The 25,766-nt window shown below is 45.1% G+C and overlaps 1 protein-coding gene across 1 annotated transcript in view; it reads right to left on the bottom strand.

Moving 5' to 3' along the window:
• Nucleotides 1-436: 436 nt before the first annotated feature.
• The window catches only part of LOC138799171 (ATP-binding cassette sub-family C member 2-like), a 39,996-nt gene continuing 14,666 nt past the window's right edge, over nt 437-25,766 (bottom strand). The window contains exons 13-32 of the mRNA XM_069980012.1: nt 19,858-20,004; nt 19,570-19,654; nt 18,859-18,925; nt 18,555-18,681; nt 17,203-17,379; nt 15,348-15,515; nt 14,995-15,178; nt 12,176-12,302; nt 11,919-12,036; nt 8,494-8,713; nt 7,607-7,761; nt 7,179-7,334; nt 6,782-6,981; nt 6,561-6,687; nt 6,365-6,466; nt 4,102-4,245; nt 3,768-3,926; nt 1,942-2,108; nt 1,639-1,833; nt 437-1,349 (exon numbers count right to left, since the gene is read on the bottom strand). Coding sequence (XP_069836113.1) covers nt 1,220-1,349; nt 1,639-1,833; nt 1,942-2,108; nt 3,768-3,926; nt 4,102-4,245; nt 6,365-6,466; nt 6,561-6,687; nt 6,782-6,981; nt 7,179-7,334; nt 7,607-7,761; nt 8,494-8,713; nt 11,919-12,036; nt 12,176-12,302; nt 14,995-15,178; nt 15,348-15,515; nt 17,203-17,379; nt 18,555-18,681; nt 18,859-18,925; nt 19,570-19,654; nt 19,858-20,004 — 2,955 coding nt within the window. The 3' untranslated portion in view covers nt 437-1,219. The remainder of the gene's footprint in view (nt 1,350-1,638; nt 1,834-1,941; nt 2,109-3,767; nt 3,927-4,101; nt 4,246-6,364; nt 6,467-6,560; nt 6,688-6,781; nt 6,982-7,178; nt 7,335-7,606; nt 7,762-8,493; nt 8,714-11,918; nt 12,037-12,175; nt 12,303-14,994; nt 15,179-15,347; nt 15,516-17,202; nt 17,380-18,554; nt 18,682-18,858; nt 18,926-19,569; nt 19,655-19,857; nt 20,005-25,766) is intronic.

The following is a 25,766-nucleotide window of genomic DNA, read 5'->3' as shown; positions in this document are numbered from 1 at the left end:
TAGCTCAGCTATGGCTACCTGGCTCGCATCTCCGTCATGCTCTGGATGACCTTTCTTGCATTATCATGGTAATGTTACCCCCTTTCTACAGTCCCTTCTCTTCCCTCCAATTTCTACCCCTTTTTATGTTTTTTTTGTCATTTTACTGTATTATTTTATTTTATTCTTTTTATTTTGTTATTATTTGCCTTGTTATTTCATTTTTCATTCATATTCCCCCCTTTCCCCCAACCTCTTTCCTTTCTTTACTCTTGCTCTTTCTTGTAGTTACATATGAGATTCTTTGATTACAATTGTATGCTGGTATCTAGAAGTCTATACACCAATGGATACTTATGGATGCTGGTTTCTGGCATCTTTATGCTGACCCACATGCATTGATTGTCATTCCTTTGTTCCTCTATACATCTACAACTACCACATCTCTTATTGTTCATCTTTATTTGCACTTGGGCTCTGCATAGCCACATTTATGTGTGTCTGTCCTTGAATTTTTCCTCTTATTAAAAAGATTTAAAGTAAAAAACAAAATGAACTCAAAAACAAGAGGAGACTGAGAGGTTAGTTGGGGGAAAGATCAGAAGCAACATAAAAAAACATTACTTTACTAAAAGAGTAGTAGATGCTTGGAACAAACTTCCAGCCGATGTGGTTGGTAAATCTACAATAACTGAATGTATTATATACATATATCTATCCTAAGATAATAAGTATATAATACGGCAGACTAGGTGGACCAAGTGGTCTTTTTCGGTTTCCAAGTCTAGCAGACAATTAAAAGAAAAAACAAACAAACAATAAAAAAAACAAAGCACAGTTAAAAAGAAAAAGAAAAAAAAAAAGAAATCTTTAGTTTTTACATAAAATACAAAGTAAACCACAATTATACAGTAAGACAATACAAATTTTCCATAAGTCTGATTATCTATACATGGTACAATTCATTAGGTAGAAATGTGGGGATGAGGGCTGTTTCTGGCAGGAAGTAATGGTTTGTTCTTGGGTATGGAATCCTGATATTGTCTGTGAGGTAGAAATAAGGAGGTGACCTCCAACCTCCGGTCCTACAGCTTTCGAAAAACGACATTCCCCAGCAATCCTTATGCTACAGCTTTACAGGTCGCTTCCCAGTTCACTTTGGATTTTTAGCGGTCGTCGCTCAGAGAGTCTTAAGGGAGTCCATGCTGGAATCATATCGCTCATATACATCCCCCAGGCCTCATAGTGATGTGCCACTGGTGATCTCAATGCCAGCATCTTTGGCCATAGAGGCAAAATGTCCTTGGCTTGCCAGGAGGTCTTCTGGGCTTCCATATTCTATAATCTTTCCTGAGTCCAACATCATGACCCTGCAAACAAAGAAGACAATGAAGGCAGTGAATTTCTGCAACTGAATTGTTAGATTTTGTTATGAACACCTCTTACATTTTTGCAAAAGTTTCTGTGGTGCCCACTTAGCACGTATGCCAGGAAAGCTCCCTGTCACTTTTATATTGGTCTGCTGGATAGATCAGAATTCTAAATTCAGCTCTAAAGGAAAATAAATGAGTTGCTTGGGCATTGGTAGGGAAAGTCATATGCTGTAAAAGATGCCTGAATAGCTAGTAACTGTGTATACTAAGTATAAGGGGTCCTCACTTGTTACTGTCCATGATGGTGTGCAAGCGATGTGCGATGGTCAACACTGTGCAATCTGCAAATTCACTGCGGATGGTCCTCTGGATTAAATTATCCGTCTCCAGGTCCACAGCCGCCGTGGCTTCATCCAGAATGAGGATCTTGGATTTCCGCAGTAATGCCCGAGCCAGACACACCAGCTGCCTCTGACCCACACTGCGCAGAATAACAAAGGAAACCAAATTCACAGTTAGTAATGATAATTATTTGAAAATATACAATATTAGGAACACACCGTACAAAACTAATATATTGTGCTCTTACCTTAGGTTCTCTCCTCCTTCACTGACTTCATAGGAAAGCTTTTCCTGCAGCCCTTCTACATACGGCTTGAGGTGAGAGAGTTCCAGAGCTTTCCAGATCTCCTCATCCGTGTACTGATCAAACGGGTCCAAATTCATCCTTAGCGTTCCAGAGAATAACACCGGGTCCTACAGGAGAACATTATACTGTCTAAATGCGAGGGACAATGGGCTGCTATATACCCTGGCAGTAATATCACCATTGCTTTATAGTAGACAAACCGTAGTGGAAAATATAAACAAAGCTTAGACTTTATATATTTTTAAGCTTCTACCGACCCCTCCACCTGTGCCTGAATAGGCATTCCCAGGGTATCCATTTACATACATAATATTGTAATCATGCAGGCACAGATAGTACTGCTTACTTTTCTCTCCCTGTAAATGTTTGAAGCACAGATATTACTGCCTCCTTGTCTCTCCTTGTAAATGTTTCAGGCACAAATTGTATTTCCTCCTTGTCTCTCCCTGTAAATGTTTCAGGCACAGATAGTACTGCCTCCTTGTCTCTCCCTGTAAATGAAGGAACAGATAGAACTATCTCCTTATTTCTACCTGTAAATGATGCAGGCACCAATAGTATTCTTTCCCTGTTACTTTCAGTATATGATGCAGGCGCAGATAATACTTCTGCCTTGTTTCTCCCTGTAAATTAGGTAGGTACAAATAGTTGCCCTATCGGTTCCTGCAGGCACCAAAACTTCTGCTTCCTTGTCTGTCCCTATAAATGATATAGGCACAGATAGTGCTGCCTCCCTGTCTGCCCCTATAAAGAATGTAGGCACAGATAGTTCTGCTTCCCTGTCTGTCCCTGTAAATGATGTAGGCGCACATTACACTGCCTCCCTATAAATTATGTAGTAGCTGACAGTACTACATCCTTGTCTTATCATGTCATTTGTGTAAGAACAGATAGTACTGCCTCCTCATCTATCCCTGTAAGTGATGTAGATGCAGAAAATAATGCCTCTCACACTCACTATATCCTATATGTCCTGTCTCTTTTTGTTTTCCTTTTGACCTCACAAGATACCTTGCCAACAACAAACAATATTGTGAACGCCGCATGCTAGCGACGTAATCCTTAAATATTAGATATCCACATGTATTAAGCTGCCTGTGAAATTACATTTTACTAGGGAAGCCTTGCCAAGAAATCTCACCAAACATCAAGACTGTACAGAAACGCAAACCGCTGAGTACATTCTACGAAGCTGCCATTCTCGTAGTCTTTACATGTGTAACTGCTGCCACCTAGTGGTATGTTTGCAAAATGTGCTGTGACTATTCACCAACTGCCCAGGACAGACTTGATTTCTTTGTCATGTTCCTAATTCCTGAACAGTGACTGTAGTGTGGCCCCTGAAACGGGACTTGGTGGTTAGGTAGGTGGTACATGTCAAAGTATGGGCCGATATTTAGGAGAAAGCGAACTCCGACCTGTCAGGTCCTCGTTCCCCGTTCGCTGTCTGTGTTATAACATGTGGCGACATCAATCGCGGGGTGGGAAGGGTGCCCGGGGAGCAGCAGGAGGATCTTTGGATCGTGTGGGTGGCACATAGAAGAGAACGCCAATCTGCTCCCGCTGCTCCTATCTCCCCCAAACTTGTTATTTATAGGACCTACTGGTGTTTTCTGTATATAGATATTCTTTTTATATATTGTCAAATTATTTTAGAAAACAAAAACTTTACTTTAAATATCTGCATAATAGCTTTTCTGTCATATTATATATGGAGACTATATGGGTACTACCCCTGAATGATGGCTTGTTATATAGTGAATTACCTGTGGAATTATAGTCAGCTTGTTGCGCAGGTCATGGAGGCCAATAGTGGAGATGTCCACCCCATCAATGACTATCTTCCCTCCCGCTGCCTCGATGATCCGGAAGAGACAATTAGTAAGTGAAGATTTTCCAGCTCCCGTCCTTCCGACTATTCCAACCTGAGGGACAGATCCAGGAATATGAATAGGACGCATACATAATTCCATCCACTTAGATGAGTCTCTATTCTGTCCGCATTTGCAGACAGCATAAACAGATATGTGTAAGAGGCCTGACTTGTCTTCCTCTATTTTACCAATTACCAATATATGTCTAGTTTTGTATCCTCCTTACCTTCTCCATACTGTCAACAGTGCAGGAAATCCCATGTAGAACAAGATCTAGTTCAGAGCGATAACGCGCCTTGTAATCCACAAATTCCACAACACCTCTGTCTGGCCAGTCCTGTGGGGGGCGCCGCTGAGTCACCCACTCTGCCTGATAACAAAGAACACTGGCTACAGTTACACACATGAATCCACCGATATTTTTATAGAACATATCTATGTCCTGCCAAGAAGAGGTATTAAAAGCATAACCAAATGCAGAGAGGTGAAACATGGTGGAATATCTTATTTGGGGTCCCTGCAGAGCTTTGGTTTGCAAATGTTTTATTTCTGTGTTGACTTTTGGTTGCATTTTTAACTGTGAGTAAAGGGTTAACATGGGAATTACATGCCCACACATACACTTGTACATGCCGTGTCCTACTGTTAACTGCCTTAGGCACCTGTTGCAAAGTTCTCACTCCAGGTTAAGTGGTGATGAAGGTATTTTTATAATTTCACCACTAGGTGTCAGTGTTATTTCTAAGTCTTGTTATCTTATGCACAGTTGAAGGTAGGAATGGGTTATTGTTGTTGTACCATGTGTTCATTGCTGACCTATAGGAGGTGCTTTCTCTTCTTCTGCCTGTCCCTGCTCTCAACACACACTCATCCCTGTAGGAGGAGTTAGCTCCGTGTTGGAGGAAGTGTGCAGCGTGGGCTAGTCTAAGACACATGTGTACAGATGCAGCTAGAGACAACCAGTTCTTCTAATATCTATATCTACTATGCAGTGCTTAACACTACAAAGGGAGAAAAGTCTAATAAAACATCCTGGCCCATGGCATGAACCAATCTAAAAAATGTAGGGCAATCTCCTGATATACAAAAGGAACTAGCCTGAATAAAACAAAGCTACCAAGGAAGGCCTACGTATCCTATCTCAAAGTGCAGGTAACTGGGATACCTCGCTTCACTCGGATAACCACGTCTGGGGCTTGTATCACCCTATTAGGATGAGTCACTCGAACTGTAGGGCACAAGGTGGTCAGACCAAAGTCTATACACTGGTACAAGTAACTTCTCAGTCTACAAGTATTCTTAACAGTTCCGGCAGAGTACACTGCTACTTGGGGTTAGGACTCCCTCAACAAACTCTTCTCCTCTACTCTACTCTCAACTCTTAAAGCACTGCTACAACTACCTCTCTACTCTACTCTACTTCTTCAAGCACCTCTTCAAGCGCTAACAGGTGAAGCACTAGAGTCGGTGTAAAGAGTGTATTGTACTACTAAAAGACTGCACAGTAAAGCTGTTCTATTTTTTATATCACTGGGACTCTGTCATCATTTCCTTTGCAAAAGCACCTATACACACTAACCGCACACCGTGAGTTATTTTTCCCCTTTCAGTGGATGGTGGTACCAATAGTTCGGGTGGGTCAATTGCCACTACTGGACTACTGTGACAAGAGCCTAAGCGACCCATCACAGCCCGGCAGGTCACCGACCATTGGGGATTACAACCAGCCACAACACAAGGAAGGTACCAACATAACACCTGTGTGCTGGACTAGCACTGGCGTCACGACAATACCATCTCTGGCTGAGCTGTACAGTAAAATCAACATAGGGCCACCACATACAGAGAACCTTCTGGAGATTGGGGGCATGCAATGATCCATCCTCTTAGCAAAGAGTACCAAGAAGTTAGTCTAGAGTAGAATGAGAGGAAGTCTCTAACCGTTCTCTAATTCTGTCAGGAAAATATACTTCCTAGTCATTCCTGAGACCAAGTTCAGGAGAAGTAGACCTTCGCCAGTGAGAAGGTGGACAAGGGCATCATAGCATCACCCTAAGACCCTTCAGGCCTTTAAGCTGGGCCTAGGACTAAGTGGCTCCTTAGCTACATATATTTAGAGCCCTGCACCTCACAGTAGGGAATTGCAGGTACAATGTGAGTAGAGAACAACTAGTTAGCTTTTACCCCAGTAAAGAGACATAGGACCAGTCAGTGATATAACAAAGGCTATAGTGGAGTATGCCAACACACTTAAATTGTGGGTTATCCTAGCACCCAGCTTTGACCTGTCCAGCAGAGGTTCATCCTGAGCATGAATGGGCAATGGCATGCCTAAGGAAACATTGTGCAGAGGGAAACCTGGAGTTCTATGGGGACCAAGGAGAGTTGTCAACTCTTGACCACCTCTTAGACAAAAATAATATTTAAAGGTGTTCTATGATGCAAAAATACTCTATCCAGAGATCTACTGTTGTCACTTCAGCACTTACTTCATTCTCTACTTCAATATATTCATCCACACGCTCAACAGCAACAATGTCGGTCTCCAGCTCAGATGTCATCTGTACCAACCAGTTGAGTGTCTGTGTAATCTGTAAAAATATGAGGTTATTGTTATGATGTAAAAGGTATGACCAATACAGAGATCCTGGGCACTGGGGCAAAATCTGGATCACAATGACTCACATTGAGTGCTGAAGAAATGGACAGTCCAACAGTCCCACCGTCCACAGTGCCACGAGCTAACACAGCAAAGAGCGCAGCAAAGAACACCGTCAGGTTCCCTACAAATTCAAGGCGGATGCCCAGCCACCTGCAGATAGTATCATACGATAGGAGATTACTAGAGGTTCCTCCTGGTTATCAATACGCAGCACAAGGTTTCACATGACTTATGAGTTCCTTACCTATTGGAGATGATCCAGGGGTAAACGCTCTTCTGATTCAGGTCTATGGTGTCTTCATTGTGCTGGAGGAACCTCTGTTGATGTCCATAAGCTCGAATGACTGACAGACCAGAGACTGTCTCCTCAAGATGAGAATAGATGGGGGACCTTGTGACTGAGTCCAGACGCCTCAGCTGACGGGAGGTGGTGACATAAAACCTCTATACATACAAAAGCAATTTAATAACAGACATGGACATAAGTACCTGGAAGCCCAACAAGAAAGGGCACCCATCTCTGGACTAAAATTTTACTGTGCATTGTTTCCCACTAATGTGAGGATTATTTTTACTCTTCCACTAATATGACATCACTGTGTGCATTATCCCTGTAGTCTGACTTAGAGCCAGATTCTTACCTGGACAAAATAATAAAGAATAGCTAGTGGTATGATGACGGCAGCAAAAATTGGTGTGGCCAAGCAGATAATAAACAGGGTGCTGATCACTTCCAGGAAGCACTCGATCCAGTAACGGAATGACATGGGAATGGCGTCATCCACAGTGAGGATGTCCTATAAGTAAAGAGCATAAAAGATCGTAAGGTGATAGCCTTTTCTCAAGATGGCTTATCTTGAAGCTGTTGGGTCCTAATACAAGATCATAAAAAATGCTGATAGCAACTGGCCACCCTGACCATGTGATGTAAGTATGGATGACACTTCCAGAAGCTATAGCAGACCAGGGTAGTTACACCTTCATATAATGATTTATCATAAAACCGAAGGATTTCAACCTAGAGGTTACTACTAGATAAAACCTTTGAATGAAAATAGATGGAACTGACCTTGGCAAATCTGTTGACAATGCGCCCAGTTGGAGTAGTGTCGAAGAACTGCATAGGAACGTGCAGGATATTTCGAAGGAGTTGTGCATGGAGCAGCCGTGATGCCCGCACAGTACCGGCCGCAATCAGAAAAGCGCTGAGGAACACAAAAATAGCTGAAAAAAATACATATATGACTCATTACTACCTGTACCACAAAAAATATTAGCGCACAATAGTGGAATATTAGTGGTTAAAGGGGGTGTCTAATCAGTAGTGATGAGCAAAAATCCTGATGTTCGGTTCTGAGTCCTAACATGAGCATAAACAAAATGATCGTGATCGGTCCGTGTTCGCCAAACATTCACGAACAATTAACAAACATACAATAGAAGCGTAAGTTTCAGTCTACGCACATTATAAGGTGCAAAGCGTAAATTACACAGTTGCACACGTAGTTGCGTTCGTAGTTGTGTATAGGTTGCGTACGTTTTAGTCTAGAGTGCATACAGATTATAAGGCGCAAAGCATAGATTACACAGTTGCGTATGTTTGCAAGTCTGAATATGTTCGAATAAATTGTTCGTGATTGGCGAACACAAATGATTAGCGTCATATGAACATTTCCGAACATGTTCGTTCATCACTACTAATCAGATATAAGCCCTTTCAGTTCTTGTCAGCCAAAGCAATTAGTTTTGCTGGTGGAACCAGTGGCCAGCCACATTTTTCGATTGCTATAAAGATGAATGGCTGGCTATGTAATGCATAGGATGTCCCCAACACCAGGATCTTTACATACTTGTTCATGGGGAGTTCTGAATGGGGACCGTCAACTATGACATCCATGCGGACAAACATAATATTGGTCAGACAAACCCTTTATTAAAATTTGAGAAAAAAGTTACCTTGAGCCACCCCAAGGGCTCCAAATACTCCAATCCGCAGGTCTCTCTGTGAGGCGGTATAAGTTTGATTGAAGTAAGTCACCGAGTCTGCTGTCCACTCACTGAGCCAAATATTCTGCCCAACAACGGCAACATTCTGTAAAATGAAGGTAACCAATATCCAGGTAGTGTAACACCATCCGACTGCCCGAAAATACTTCATGTACAGGGAGAATTTCACCTGCAAAAAAAAAAGTGGCAGTGGTTGATATTCCTAAATTATGCAGAATGCCTTACATGAGGCAAATGTGCAGGTGCGGCACTCACACTCCCCCCTGTTGTTGTTTACTCAATTGTAATGACTAAATGTGTAGTTTTGAGCAGTAGAGATGTGTCTAGTCTTAGTGTTGCTAGTGAAGATATACGTATACAGTCTACTTTGCTTAAAGAGGTACTCCGGGCTTGGGTTATTTTTAGTGTATAGCTGGGGAAGGGGTGGAAATAGAAGCCGCCGGTCACTTACCTCCCTGGTTCCAGCGCCGGGTCCCGGATCGCACCGCCCCCTTCTCCCGTCCCGCTGCCAATTCCTGGTCTGAGCTGTGGCTTTAGACTTGACGTCTCAAGGCAGCTCCGCCATTGAGCGGTCGTAGCGGGGTCCCGCCAGACCAGGAAGCGGCAGCAGGCCGAAAGAACAGGGCGGCGTGATCCGGGACCCAGCACTGGAACCGGGGAGGTAAGTGAACAGCGGCCTCTATATCCACCCCCTCCCCGACTATACTCTAAAATTAACCCAAGCCTGAAGTACCCCTTTAAACTCTGCTGTAGAGGTTCCCAACAGACTGGCTAACTGTGGTGCAGCTGCTTAAGAAAACTTTACTCACAGTTAGGTGTGGCACAACCTCCTAGTGTAGGACATACACCAAAGACATGGAAGCCACTAGGCACAAATAGTTATGTGAAGCAGGAGAGTCTTAGCTCAGTCATTCCCTCTTCTGCCTTGCCAATTTTCCCACTTTGATTTGTTGATTTTCCCTCTCAGTGTGGACTGGAGTCGTGGTAAAACTTTTAAAACTCTGTAGAGTGTCATGATCACCACCACCTCGACCCAGATAGGTAGCTAATGGAAGAGGATTTTTGTGCTACTGTAGCATAGAAGTGTTTGCTGGTAACCGATGCTAACTGGGAACTGACTAGGCCTAAGGCTTTCATGTGGCCTTGAAGACTAGTCTAGGTGGTGTGTACACTTCTCTGGTCAAAGGCAGACTGAGTAGAAATACCCAGTCCTTTAGAGAGAAGGAGACTAAGGGTTAACTATCGTGTGTAACGTGTCGTTCTTCAACCACTCACAGGTGCAGGTGCAGGTGCCTCTCCTCCTTTCTTTAGCCTATCTTCTGCTCTCTCTCTCTCTCTCTCTCTCTCTCTCTCTCTGCACACACAGCCCCACCAATCATAGGCAGGGTTAGACGGACCCCTGTAGAAAGGACTTAGTCCTGGGTGGGAGGAGTTCAGGAGTTGTAGTGAGTTGTCTGGAGTGAGTGTTAGAGGGACACAACTAAGAAAAGCCACAGTTCTTCCTTATGAGCAACAGAACTACTATGCAGTGCTAAGGAAGTACCAATGGGAGAAAAGCCACACATGAAACACCTTGTCCACACCAGCAAACTCTCTAAAAGTGCAGGGCAGTTACCTCAGCAGTCATAGGAACTGACCTCAGTGGAACAAAGGTACAGAAAGTCTAGGTATTCCACTGCGCAGTGCCAGATGACCGGAAAGTCTTGGAAGTTGGCTTAGCCCAGTTAACTTGGCCTGGGGCTTGTACTACCCACCTAGGATAGGTAGCCTGCAACTAGGGGGCAGAAGGCGGTCAGACTAGAGTTGATCCGTAAATACGAGTATTCTCTATATCTCTTCTACACCCCTCCACTGTTCCAGGCAGAGTATACTTCTACATTGGACAAGGCCCCTTGGGCAACCCCTCTACTCTCTTCACTACAAAGCTCTCTCTTCTTCAAAGCACCGTGTCTCTACCTCAACTACAAGCACCTTAGTCACTCGCAAGATCCTTACGCACCCCCATACAACCGTACACTTGGGTTAACCTTCCTTACTGTGCCGCCATAGTGCCAAACTGTCCGGGCTGGGTCCTACACCACTCTAGGCTACCGTAACAAGTGCCCAAGTGACCCTGGAGCTACTTGGCTAACATACCACTGTACCAGCTGACCCAACAGGAAGACCAAACTAAACCTCTCCCCTTCAGGCCCGCGCAAGCCACACAAGCATTTTTTAAATCAACTCTGTACCCACAATCTGTCCCCCCAAACCACTTGTACCTTTGGATAGCTGCTTTTAATCCAAGATCTGTCCTGGGGTCCGTTCGGCAGGTGATGCAGTTATTGTCCTAAACAAAAAATATTTAAACTTGCAGCCCTGTGCCAAACTGCCGTGGCCTAGAATATCTGTGCCCTAACCTTGCACCACAACTCCATCCCTCCTCCCCACCCTCTTCATCATTAGGAATGCCACAGGCAGGATTTTTCCTATTCCTCTGCAGTGAAAACTGCACAGGTGCCTAGATGACCCATGTGCCGTGTTCTCACAGGTGATGAATAGTAGAAAATCTGCCTGGCGCATTCCTAATGATGAAGAGGACAGGGAGGAGGGACAGAGAGGTCGTGCCAGCCTAATGCACAGATACTCTAGGCCACGCCAGTTTTGCACAGAGCTATGAGTTTAAAATTTGTTTTTTAGGACAATGACTGCATCATCTGCTGAACGGACCCCGGGACAGATTTTGGATTAAAAGGAGCTATCCGAAGGTACAATTGTTTTGGGAGGGGGGTAAGATTGTGGGTACAGAGTCACTTTAAAAAATGTATCATTTGAAAGATATAGATTCACTAATCCCCCATGTGCTGCTTTGTTTGAACCTGTTGCCCTTGGTTACAGCCAGCTGGGAATCCATTAGGTTGGGTCAATCATTTTCAGTTCTATCTCAGTGACCTAATCTGTCCCATTAGTACTGGCAGTATATTTTCATTTCACATGCAAGCAAGGGGTTGTGGAAAAGTGGGAAAGTGTCTGCAGTGTTGCGTGGCAACACCAGGGTCACAGTTCAGAGAGGAAACCAGGGGGTAAACAGATCCATGGGGAAGAAAAATGGTACAGAGATGTACATTACTTTTCTAAAACAGCACATTTCAGCACAATGTTAACATTTGCACATCCATTATACCCCAGTATAAGCTACTACTATAGGTACAGTACTAACAGTGTGATAAGCAAAATAACCACATACATAAGTTATCTCACATTACCCAGACACATATATAGACGCTATAAAACAGATTCCTCAGCCACACCACAAGTTTATACGTTTAGTAGATGGAATACGGGTATCGGGACACTGCACATATACATGTAATATAGGGGAAATCCATCAATACCTTTCCTGTCTCTACTGTTTCCTTTTCAATAAGTTGTTGTCCTGCTGCAATTTTTGTCTTGTCTTCTCCCATCTCCTTTTGTACATCCTTCAGAGACTTCCTCAAGGTGCCATTCATACTGTAATATTCGCAGAGGTGGATAAGTAAGACGTCATAAGCCATAGATCAGATGTGGTCAGAACCGATGACATAATATAAATGATGAGAACCTTGGACATTGTACTTGAGTCTCCGTGTCCTAAATCATTCAGACTCACCTGCTAAGCCTCCTTCTGTGTAGACTGTTCTCCCTCCTAAGTGTCATGGTCACAATGTCTCCTGCCACTTCTGCACCGTGCACTATGGGATCTTCACCCTCATCGTCTTCATCTGCATCTAGTAGCACTTAATAGGGGATAATAAGAAAACTAAATGATGGCTGATGAGCAAGTAATTTACAGTTCTTGGTCACAAAGTAAAAGATGGTTTCAGTTCCTTGGTGTCAATTGGCCAGAGTAAGGGAGCACCCTGAGATAGCTTGGTGATGTAATGGTGTAGAAGACCTTCCCTTCCTGTCATTTGTCCTAGCCAGGTTTTAAACAATCATAATTCATTAAACTTCAATAAGGGGGTCCTTACACTGGTTGGCTTCCAGAATGGTTTCTGACACTTGTAATACTCAAGGTAGGAATGCAATACCTCAGGTTAAGACCTGAGAAACAAATATACTTTTATACAGTTACTATATTGTCCAAGAGGCTCTCTTTATGGTTCCCAACTGTTTATTAGACCCCGACTTCAATATTATTCCATCTTTTTTCGAATTATAAAAAAAAAAATTGTTCAAGTGTTTTATGCTATTATTCAAGGTTACTGATTTGCCAGAAAAGAAGTGATCTTTCATACATGTCCCTCTTTGACAATCCAGAAGGTTGGGAGACATGTCATCATATCCTGCTATGCAGAGATCCTCACCCAACTATATAACAGGATATCCTCTTCCAGGGAGAGAGGATTGGGTGGATTTTCTTCCAAATGAAGGAGTGTGTGTGTATATAGATCACTTGCTTCTGAATTTAATAATGGCAGCACCAGTCCAAAAACACATTAACCAGACAATGCAAATAACAGATACATTGCTTGAAGGACAAATGTGGTGTCCCACCACAGGTTTTGCTCACGGTTATACCCTTTGCAAAAGCCTGTACGTTTTGTGTGTCAGTGGTGATGAAGTAGTTTTAAAGTTTTGCCACTAGATGTCGATATTGTAAGTGTATATACTTAGTTAATGCACAGCTGTAGAACTGTAAGGGTTATTGTTTGTTGGTATGTCACATGGATCTGTAGACCAATGAGCATGTTCTCTTCTTCTGTCCTGTCACTTCTCTCTTTTCTCCTTCTGTATGCACTCTTCACCCATTCACAGCACACCTTATAGGGGCTGTAGATAGGAAGTCATGTGGGTAGAGGAAGTGTGGCGTAGTCTTAGGTCTTAGGGCCCTATTCCACCGGACGATTATTGTTCAGATTATTGTTAAATCGTTCAAATCTAAACGATAACCGTTCGGTTAAATAGCAGTTAACGACTAACGACTGAACGAGAAATCGTTGATAGTTTAATAAGACCTAGACCTATTTTTATTGTTGCTCGTTCATGAATCGTTCGCATTGAATAAGAAGTCGTTCGGTCGTTCGCAGTAGGGACGAACGCAATAGCGACGACAAGACGATAGCAAGAACGATCATAAGTAACGATTATCTTTCCATGTAAATGGGTGAACAACTTCAGGTCTTTCGCAATAGCGGTCGTTTGGATCGTTTATCGTTAACGATTATGGGAACGATAATTGTTCCGTGGAATAGGGCCCTAAGTCAGGTTTCTGTGCAGTAAGGAAGCAAGACAAGACAATCCCAGCAGCAGTCAAGTTGGGCCCTGGCTCTCTGCCAGGTCCCCAGTCTCAGCGTAAAGGTCTTTTGTCACTAGACTCTGTAGAGACAAGATGCAGTCAACCCTTTCTCCTTCAGTAACTCCACTCAACACTATGCAGTGCTAAGCCCTTCTCTAGAGAGGACAAGTCAGAGATCATCTCAACCCACGCTGTGGACAAGGAGAGTCACAGTGAAGGACAGTATCCACAAAGCAGACGGCTAGGAACTGATCTGGATAGAGCAAAGTTGCTAGAAGCCTATGAACTCTATCTCGCAGCGCAGGTGTCAGCAGGGAACCCTCAGCATTCTGCTCATCCCAGGTAACAAGGTCTGGGGCTTGTGTCACCTACTAGGATGGATCGTCCAACACTGGTAGAGCAATAGGTGGTGCAAAGACCCAAAAGGTCAAAACACAGGCACAATTATTCTATCTCTCTTCTCAAGTATTCTTCTACCTCATCCTCCAACATCCCGACAGAGCACAGTACTAATTAGGTTGGGACTCTCATGACATGCTCCTCTCTACTTCTCCAACTCTATACTCTCAGCACGCAACTCCTTACTCGCTCACTACAGATCTGGATCCTAACTTATCAAGTGTCTTATTAAGTGTGAAGTATTATTTCAAGGCAAAGCTGTATGATTTGCTGTATACCAGTGTTTCAAGTAAAGCCGATCTTATTTATGATAAAGAGACTCTGTGATTTCTCACCCTGCACCAACACAGAACACAAACACTCCTTGGATCATCTTGTCTTTCTGTGAGTGGCAGTGCCAATAGTCCGGGTGGGTCATCACTCCACTCCGGAAAACCAGGACTACAACCCAAGGGACCCCGCAACACCCCGGCTGGTCGCTGACCACAGGGGAACAAAGTATAGCCTTCTACACTAAAAGCAGGTGTGCCACCATACCTGTGAGCCCAACCTGCACTGGCGTCATGACACAACATCATTGGCCCAACTATATCTCGGCCAACCAGCATAGGACTGGCGTCACACCTCACAATCTAGCAAGTGACTGGCCGTACCTCCTCTATAACACCTCAGGAGGTCACCACACAAACACAATAAGATACATAGCAGAAAAGTGCAAACATGGTGGTACTCAATCTGACAGCCGGAAAGCAACATGGAAAACAGTGAGATGCTGCAAATCCTGACTTTACCTGTAGGCTCTGAGTCCTTGGCGTGCTCTTGCTTCGCGTATGTCCTGAGGAATTCAGCGAAAGCTCCATTGTTGGCCAGTAATGTTTTGTAGGAGCCGGTTTCAGTGACGCTGCCATTCACCAATACCACAATCTCATCGGTTTGCTTCAGAAAGCTGACGCCATGAGTGACCAGGACCCGGGTCTGTGAAGAGATCAGATGGGATTAGTGTATGAACTAAACTAAATGATAGCAATACCACCAGATTATAATATAATTTATTGTATTGACAGTCAAATACACTGGTGTCCACAATTGTATCATTGTATGGCCTCACCAGAGCAATTTTCTAATGTCACAGCCTGCATTTTACCTTGTCTTTTAGTAAACCATTGGGGCCAACCACCTTCTCAAATATGTGTTTCCCCACATGAGCGTCAACGGCAGAAAGAGGGTCATCGAGGATGTAGATGTCTGTATCGTGATATACGGCTCGAGCCAGACTTACACGCTGCTTCTGCCCTCCGCTCAGGTTTATTCCCTTTAAGATAAAAAAAAAATGAAAAAGGAATGAAACAAATAGAACCTATATAGCATACATTACATGCTCTTTATAAAGATGTTGTCGCCAGCTCCCATAGAGAGTGAATAGAGCAGTGGCGTGCATGCACAACTCGCTGCTCTGTTCTAATGGGAGACTAGGGTCCTCATTATTGAAATCATGGGAAGTCTCAGCAGTTGGCCCCCCTTGATTCTGTGGATAGGGGATAACTTTCTCAGATAGAGATACCCCTTTAGGTGTATGTTTGGCAGTGGCGTAGCTACCATAGAGGCAGGGTAGGCAGCTGCTATGGGGCCGATGGGGGAGGGGGGCCTGGGGATGCACAGGGAAGATAAGAGTCTCCTGTGTCCTTTTGCTTAACCACTTAATCTACTGCTGTGTGTAAGTATTCACTTACATGCTGCCACACAAAAAAGGGTTAATATGCAGAGAACAAGATCTCTGCTTCACTGCCCTGATAACCCCTGACCTCTGTTCTCAGGAGCTCCTGCAGAGGTCGGGGTTATCAGTGCAGTGAAGCAGAGGTCTCCTTGTCTTCCTTTTAACTCTTTTTTTGTGTTGCTTCTGCACCTATGGCTCGTAATGGGCCCTTATAGTTAAATACAGTGGGCTGACAGAGCAAGCAGCCATTAGCTTTCTGCTCTGCCAGTCACTTTTGTAGCGGCAGGCAGGATTCTGCCTCTGTTTAGTTTTTGGCCACATCACTGAATATATATGCAGTACTTTGTATTGTGCATAAGGGAAGGGGGGACCTGTACAGTTTTTTTGCTATGGGGCCCCATGAATCCTAGCTACGCCCCTGATGTTTGGAGTTGTTGTTCTGCTGAAGAATAAATATGTAGCCAATCAGAGGCGTCCCTGATAGTATGGTATGATGGATAACTATCGGCCTGTATTTCTCAGCATTGAGGACTTCATTATTGATTAACAAAATGCTTTACTCTATCTTCTGAAATGGAGCCCCAAACCGGCAAGGAGCCTCTATCTTGCTTCACTGTTGCCTACAGACATAATTGCTCTCCATAAATCGCCTTCTGTTACAGACATAGGCTGTATCCATTTTTTTCATGCAGCCCTAGGGCTCCATCTATCTTTTCCAGCCACTGCGAGTCAATTGCAGAACATTTGGGGGGGCATACAAGTACAAATCATACCACTATATTGGTCCCTAAAAATTACATCCATAGGCTATGTTCACACGTCAAAAATAGAGAAAAGGCGGCCGATTTTGATATCTAAAAAGACTTCACACAATGCATTGAATAACGGACGTTTTAACCACGGACGTCAAAATAATGAACGTGATCATTATTTTCGGACATCTCTTGCAAATAGCGGACAATTTTTATTAGTTGTTCACACACAGTTTTTTTTTTGTCACCGTTCTTTCTCGTTTTTTACTATTAAATTCAATGGACTTTTCAATTAAGCCACAGCCAAAGTCCAATTAGTAACCCCAAACTAGAATAATGTACAAACACCATTGAACTAAGGGGAGGCCAGGCTGCTAAATGACGTCCGTTATTTTAAAACTCAAAATGACGGACATAATTTTAAACGGAGCTGAAAAAACATTGTGCCATAGAGTGCAGAAATAACAGGACTGCGTGCAGGACTGCATACAAATCTGTTGAATGATATTTTTGTTACCGAGTTATCAGATCACCTTTTCTCCAATTTCAGACATATCCCCTCCGGGCAGCAGCTGTAAGTCAGGAAGCAGGGCACAGGCTTCTAGAACCCGCTGATATCGCTCTTCTTCTAGAGGGGCCCCAAACAGGATGTTATCTCGCAATGTGGCATTCTGGATCCAGGCTTGTTGGGGAACATAGGCCAAAGAACCCTGAAATACAAGTTTTCATTAGTACTAAGGTATATTATTAATAGGAAAGTACACCCTCTATGAATTCCATGGTTTTACCTATCGGAACCTAAGAATAATGGGGGACATTTATGAAGTACAGCGTTTTTTACGCCAGGCTTACAAATGTCCCCGCAGATCCAGAGCTCAGGGGATTTATGTAGAGGCGCATTGCCTTTACATAAAACCTGTACACACGGAGCCTGTCTGTGCGAATAATCTAAAACCTATGACAGCTCAGAGCTGGCGTAGGTTTCAGTATCATTTTCCCCCCGGAAAAATTATAAATGCGGCGCACGCAGAGGCAGCGCCCCCTTTGCGTGATACCACACCTCCCTCTCCGCCCCACTGGCGAAGGTGGTGCAGATCGGCTCAATACGAATAAAATATTTGCAAAAATTTTTCTGCCGATTGGGCCGATCTGCGCCAAAAAAGGTATTTTTGCCTTTTAATACATGTCCCCCAATGTGTTCTTTAGAAGGTCTTAAAATTAGGTAAATACAACCTCAGATGAGAAATAACACGCAACTGGTCCCTTGTATAATTATTCAACAAAAACTAGGCCAAAATGCAGAAGCACTGTGTGAAAAAGTAAGAACGCCCTTGCTGCTTTCATTGGAATTAAGAGGGTAAGTAGCAGCCAGGTCCTGCCAGTCCAGACCACAATCCAACTAAATTGCTGTGGCAGAACCTTAAAAGGGGTATTTGTGCAACAGCATGCGCATGCGGTCTGCAGCTCTTTTTGCCAGTAATTCAGAAGCCCCATACTTAAGATTACGGAAGACCCCGGTCATCTCTTAGCTGTGCCCTATCCTGTGGATACATTGGATAGGGCATAACTTGCCTATATAGGAATACCCCTTTAAGAAAGCTGTGCATAAACCAATTCCTACAGCACAATGTCTTAGAGTTACACAGAAAACCAAGCAGTTGATTCATGGGGTGTACTTAGTTTTTCATGCATGGCTTTTTCATTTTGGCTTTCTTTTTGCTGAAAGTTGTTCTGAGGTTGAACCTTCTAGGGACCAATTTTGTTTACGTCCTGATATTTAAAACCATAGAATTCAAAGGGGGTGTAATTTTTTCCGCTCTTGAATTTATACAGTCTAATAGCCAGGTGATGTATTATGAGTCACAGACTACAATATTTATTATACCTTTATATTGATTTGTCCTTTCACATGGTCCATTTCTCCAAGCATTGCAGACACCATAGAAGATTTCCCAGACCCAACAGCACCAACTACGGCAACCAGATGACCTTCCTTGATGTCCAGGTTAATGCTACATGAAGAAGATATATGGACCTTAGAAGCTTTGACCGATAATATACACCCAAACTATATCTATATAACATCTACCACTACTACACTGGGCCACCATAAAGGTGCCCGTAGTTTACATAGACCAGTCTAACTTCTGCTACAGTACACTTTATGGTAACATACAATCCCGTCTTACTTCTTCACTGCTGGAGATGTGTCCGGCTCCCAGGTAAACGTGGCATCAGAAAACTGGATTGCAGCGTCTGTGAATGATAATGTGCTTCTCATTTATATAACTAACCAATGCACTGCAAAGAGAACACTATTGTATCGCCCGGAAGATATATTAAAAATGTAGAAATATACGGGGAAATATACACTGGATAGTGTTGAGCGGACTTGCCAAACTGTTTGAGTTTTGGCAATGTTCTCCAAACCCAAACGTTCTTCATTTAAATCCCATTGGCTGGAGAAGTTGGATGCCGCCCAGGGGCTGCCAAGAAAACATAGATACAACCTATGGAATGTTGCCAAATGGAACAGTTCGGCAAGTCCGCTCAACAATAATACTGGACTACCAGATGCTGGATTCAACAGATGTTCTAATAATTATGGTATGGTATGTGTATACTCTATATCATTGGAATAAAGGTATATGTTTATGGGTACCTATGATTCCGCTCATGCAGTAGGATACCTTCTCCAAACCCCAGCAGGTACACAGTCATCTCCTAAAGGGAGCGGAAGTGCCATAGACTGCATTGTAAGTGTATTACAGTGCAGTCTATGGAAGCTTCTGGCAGGTCCGTACACTGGAACGAACTGTGTATCTGCCGGGGTTTGGAGAAGGTATCCTACTGCAAAAGCAGAATGGTAGGTGCCCTTTAAGAAATAGGTGTGTGCTTACCAACAGTAGAATCATTGTTTATGGCAGAAGTGTCTAAGTCGCCCCCTCCTAGGTATTTCTCCAGCCGGCCACAAGATACATTTGTCTGGATAGTAATAAGGGACATTACAAGACTATTGTACAAATAGTAGTTTTACATATGTCTATAATTTTTTTCTTAGTGCTGAGCATGGCCAGGGATTGTCCATAGTCACTCAGTACAGTGACCCTCATGGTCCCGCCCTGGCCCTGCATACTATATATTCTGCATTTAAGAAAGAAGATGTCTACTGGAGCTTTTTCACTTACCTGTACCATGATAGAAATGAGCCTAGGCAGGACGGAGAGGGGGAAGCGGAGGACATTAAACAGAGAGATGGTGGTGAAGGCTTTCTCTGCAGTCAGCACATTGTTTGGATCAACCACGACATAGACAGCAAAACTTGCAACCGACACCTGCAAGTATTACTCTTGGTCATTCATAAAATTTGTATCAGATTCCTATCTGTGGTGTCGCAGCACAGCATATTATGCGTGGTTTGATGAAGCCTCATCTGATTCTTGTATTGTATGTATAATGTACTGCTTCTGTCCAAATGAATTGCTCGAAGCTAACCAGAATTGTGTTTACCATTACAGGCAACAAGACAGAAGACCACAATATCCTGTGTACAGTCTTTACCCTGATCTGAAGGATTTTCTTAGAAAGGGTCAAGGTATGGAAAGAGAAGTTTTTGGCTCTACGGTGCCTCTGAACCCAACCTAAAGCTAAACTCAAGAACCTCAGGGATTAAAGAGGATTGCTCTACCTAACCACTTTACTTCACAGGAATTAACTCTGTCTGTACAATTAACTTTTAGGTTCAGTTGTCTACACTGCACACACAACATTACAACAGAGCACACATTGTTACAGGGGAGTACCCTTCGGTCAAGGACTTTCTGCCTTGTATAGACCCTCTACTAAAACCTTGCTGTTTTCACAGAGGACCACCGTCAGGTTAACAACCTCACTCTGCTATGTGAGATCTTCTCAACACTACTACTCCCATCTGCCACAAGAGGGCATCATGAAATAGAATTGGCTGTGTGTTGATTACATTAAAACACCCATTGTCCTTCACCTGGAATGCTACACATATGGTGGTGTTAGGTTGCTTACTAAATCCAGGACCAGAGTTAAAGCAGTTATAAGGGCATATTACACTTAATTGAAACTGGAACATGGAATCTGTAATCTTAAGACATCATAGCATTGATATTCAGTATGAATTCAATCAGTCTGTAACATGCTTTACCACTGAACATTTAAATCTACCATTATATCAGGTAAGGGAAACTCGTGGCTCTACAGCTGTTGCAAAACTACAATTGCTATCATGCATGGACCTCCAAAGCTTTAGTTTTTAACTAAATAGCCAACTAGGCGTGTACCAACCATGTCTTGGATTATCCAATCAAAACTGTGCCAGACAATGTATAGACACACCCCAGCAGGTAACACCCAGTTGCTAGTTAGTTAGGAACAGCACAACACAGAGCCATACAAAAACATATTCCAAAGTTGTTATTGCATGGGGAATACAAGTACTTACTAATACTACATCATCTGTAAATTTTTAAAGGGAATGTGTAAAAAGAAAATGACCTATTGTTTAAAGAGGATGTACCACCAGGTACATCCTCTTTAATCTGACCCACGGATCGAACGGCGCCGTCACAGGAAGTCGGTGCCGCAGTCCGTTTTTCGAACCGCACCCGGTTCCCGTGTACGGCGCCGTTCTATTCTGGCCAGTGCACAATGGAGCCGCGTCATACAGGGGAGGGAATTCCCTCTCACTGGGGGCGGGCTGGCCCGCCTCCAGTGCTTCACCACGGCCCGGTACCCGTGCATAGAACGGCGCTGTACACGGGGACCAGGCCGCGGAATAAAAAAACGGACCACGTCAACGGGGCGTGGCCTGGTTATGGCGCCGAGCAGCAGCACAGTGTAGAGGCTCCGTTCTGCCTCTGGTCTCCTCCGCGCCCGACAGCTATCAGCCGCCAGAGTCATTGATGCCGTGTAACGCTCCCCGACAATCCCCGGGACGTACCAGAAGCGGTATTCGCCGCTTTTTCACTGCAGCCGCACCGTCCAGCTCCCGTCCCACACAGCACAAGATGGCGACTCGCTGCTCACAGACGGCCCCTCCGACGCCACAGGCGCAGCAGTGAGCAGCCCCTACTGCACCAGGGCTGTCCCAGGACTTCCCTCTGCTCCTTTGTGACCCAGGGACACAGGTACTGTGACAAAAACCCCCAGAGGGGCACAGTAGCATATCTGGCTCTGACATGCGGGCCCTGCACTCTCAAATGGCGGCCATCCCCACCAAGCAGGACATGGAGGGGTATATAACAAGAATGGAGGCGGTCTGCAAAGCAGAGATCAGGTCCCTGAAGTCAGACCTGGTCTCTCTAAATCCACAGTACAGAGCCTAGAGCAAGCCTCTTCTGAACAGAAGGATGTGCAAATATCGCAGCAGCAGCTGGATCAGCACGCTCAGCATATCCAACAACTATTTGACATGGCGGATGACGCTGAGAACAGGAACCGCCGGAACAACATCCGTGTCCACGGCATACCCGAGGCGGTTAGACAACAAGACTTAATGCCCACGCTTTTGGGTATATTTAACATGCTGCTGCACTGACCTCCTACTGACTCCATCAACATAGATCGAGCCCATAGGACCCTGGGTCCACCCAGCTCTGATCCTGCCCTACCTAGGGATGTGCTGTGCCGGATACACTTCTTCCAAGAAAAAGAGGAACTCATGAGAAGGGCCCGAGACGCTGGTAATATTGACTTTGATGGAGCACAGATCCAGTTGCTTACGGACCTGTCATGAGTCACACTAGCGAAACAACGAGCCTTGCGGCCCCTCCTGGGCATCCTGTGAGAGAAGAACATCCCCTACTCATGGGGCTTCCCTTTTCAATTCCAAGTGCGTCAGGGTAATCGGGCATTCCACCTGCGTTCACCAGCTGACTTACCTCCCTTCCTGGACGCCCTGGATCTTCTGCCAGTCTCCATATCGGAGTGGCCTTCACTACCTCCGCTCCAGCCGCAGGCATCAAGAGGGCCCAACACTGCAGGCCATCCCATTCACGAAGACGGCGCCGCCGTGCACCTGACCATCTCCGTTCTGAATCCTAAGGAACTGGTCGTCTCTGGCGAACACGTAGATATAATCCAGCCCCGTCACATTCTCTTTGTTTGGGGTACACCCCTATGAACCAATTTCTTAAGATGTATAGGGCGTAACCTATTGCTTAAAGGACCTTGTTGTTGCCTTTTGTCCCCTTGCTACCTACACAACATGGGATATGTGTTCTGTTGTATTGTCTTCCATATCGCTTAATCTGTACCACATGATCTCGGGGGTCCAAGAGGTAGCAAGCAGGGGACTCATCACATATTTGCATATCGCCTTATCACCCGGGCACAAAAATGTAAAGGTGTAACTTGCTGCGGGGCACACGTGCAGCCATAGAATGCATGCCCTTCCCTCCTCCCCCTCCTCTCCCACCCTTCCCCCCCTTCCCCCTTCCTCTCCAACCCTTCCCCCCTCCTCTTCCTCTTCCCCCCTCCCTCCTCTCCCCCCTCCTTCTTCCTTCGTCCCCGCTCCCCCTCCTTCCTCTTCCCCTGGCCCCCTCTCCCTCCCTCTTCCGCCCCCCCGCCCCCTCTCTCCCGTTCCACCCCCCCTCCCCTCCCTTCCTTCATTGACCTCCCCTTCGTCTTCCCCCCCCCCCCCTCACCTTGACCCTCCCCCCATTTTGACCACAGGTCCATATTGCATTTGTTGGGGTTAACAAGTTATGTGTTTGCTTATTATTCTGTTTTACGCATAGGTACTCATCTTACGTTCTCAGGGTTTGACATATTGTCTGATGTGTGATATTGCTGGGACTAGGGGAAGTTCGTTTCTACCCCCTCCCCTCGAAGTTACTACTGGACTCTCTGGTGGCCGTTGCCATGCGTCTATATGGGCGCGGTTGGATTGACTGGAGACATGGCAAGTACTCTTGGTCCCTAACTAGAGATTTAACCGTGCGATTTAGGCACGGTCGTATTACCATAACTTCTTACGGGGTGGACAGTTCTTCTTTGGTTCTGTCCTGTTACAGTAGTTCTGTTTGTTTCCACACTCTTTTCCTTTGATACCCTTTCTTCTCCTCTCTTCTCTTTCTCTAATTTTTCTCTCCCCTCTGTCAGGGGGCATCCCACTTAGATGGCGTCCTTAAAGTTCACTACTCTGAACATACGAGGCTTCAACAAGCTGGAGAGACGTACCCAGCTGCTTTACCGTATGCACAAACAGAGAACGCATGTCCTCCTGTTGCAAGAGACCCACTTCAAGACAGGGCATATTCCCACCATGCCCACCAGATACTACACGCAGTGGTATCACAGCACTAACCCCGATGCAAAAAGGGAAGGCGTTAGCATTGCTATCCATAAATCATTACCCCTGTCAGTGCTTGATACGTTAGCAGACCCCGGGGGTCGTTATTTGTTTTTGAAAGCTAAGATTGCTGACCGTATTTACACTATAGCTAACTTTTACTTTCCCAACCGCAACCAGGCACAGGCGGGCCGCCTACATGCTCTGCAGGACTTCGCAGAGGGACTCCTGGTCACCGCTGGGGATTTCAATCTCGTCTTAGACAAAGCAGTGGACTCCTCTTCTGGCAGGTCGTCTCTCTCCCCTTCCCAGTCTTTTTCTCTCAGAAAACTCCTCTTCGACAGCAGATTGGTGGATGTGTGGTGGGTCCTCAATCCTGGGGTAAGAGACTACACTTTTTACTCCTCGGTCCACAACACCAGTAGCAGAATCGATTTATTCTTAATTGACCACCACTTGCTCTCCTGGCACCCTCGGGCAACCATAGACCCCATGACATGGGCCGACCATGCCCCGGTTACTCTGACGCTGACGCTCCCTGACTCTGTGCCCCGTGAGTGGAACTGGAGGCTAAACCCCAACCTCCTTCGCGACGTGGCCTGTCAGGCAGACATCAAGCAGACTATCACGCACTTCCTTGCTGACCATTCTGCGGACGATACTCCATTGCCCGTGCAGTGGGAAGCACTGAAGTGCGTGCTTAGATGAGTCCTGATACGCCATGGGTTCCGTTTGAAGAGAGATAACGCCCGTAAGCTCTCCAAACTCCTCGCCGACATTCATTCTTCGGAGACATTGCATAAATGGTCACCTGATCCGACGGTACTGCCCTCCCTCATTGGGCTTAGGGGTCAACTACAAGAGCTTCTTGACCAAAAATACACCCAGTTCCGAGAGAGAACCAAGCGGTTCTTCTATGAATTCTCTAATAAATGCGGAGCCTCACTAGCAAAATTCTTGCATCCTCGGATGTCCCAAACCTTTGTTCCCTCGATTACCTCGGCCCTTCGGGGGCCGTGCCACACACCGTCGGACATTGCAGATGTCTTCAGAGAATATTACCACACTCTCTATAACCTCAAGGGCCCATTAGCAGACATGGTTGAGCTATACATCCAGGAAACGGCACTTCCGCCACTCCCTGCGGATGTGGCCTCAGATTTGTACGCCCCATTTGCTGACTTCGGTTATTAAAGACACCCCGAACGGCAAAAGTCCGGGCCCAGATGGGTTTATGGCCAAGTTCTATAAACTTTTTTTCTCCCCAGTTGACCCCCTTCCTGACGCGGGTCTTCATCGCGGTCTCCTCTTCATGTCCACTTCCTCCACAGTCCCTCATGGCCACGATTGTGGTGATCCCCAAGCCAGGAAAGGACCCATCTGTGTGTGCGAATTATCGTCCTATATCGCTCATCAATACCGATGTAAAATTTTTCTCCAAACTTATAGCCAATAGCCTGGGTCCCTCCCTGCCGGGGATTATCCACACGGATCAGGTGGGCTTTGTCCCCCATAGAGAGGCCAGGGACAATCTAAACAAAACCCTACTTTTGATCTCTCATACAAGGAGGTCCGGTGCGCCCACATGTCTGATATCGGTCGACGCTGAAAAAGCATTTGACAGGGTGCACTGGACCTTCTTGCATTCCACCCTACGGCAGATAGGACTGGGAGATGGGATGCACGAGAGGATTGCTGCGCTTTACAGCAATCCTACCACCAGGTTGTGAGTCAACATGGTTCTTTCCTCACCTCTGCCCGTGACTAACGGCA

Source organism: Dendropsophus ebraccatus, chromosome 8 (genome assembly GCF_027789765.1).
Source record: "Dendropsophus ebraccatus isolate aDenEbr1 chromosome 8, aDenEbr1.pat, whole genome shotgun sequence".
NCBI classification, from domain to species: domain Eukaryota; kingdom Metazoa; phylum Chordata; class Amphibia; order Anura; family Hylidae; genus Dendropsophus; species Dendropsophus ebraccatus.
Note: the sequence above shows the minus strand (reverse complement) of the source record. Positions and strands in the feature narration are given on the sequence as shown.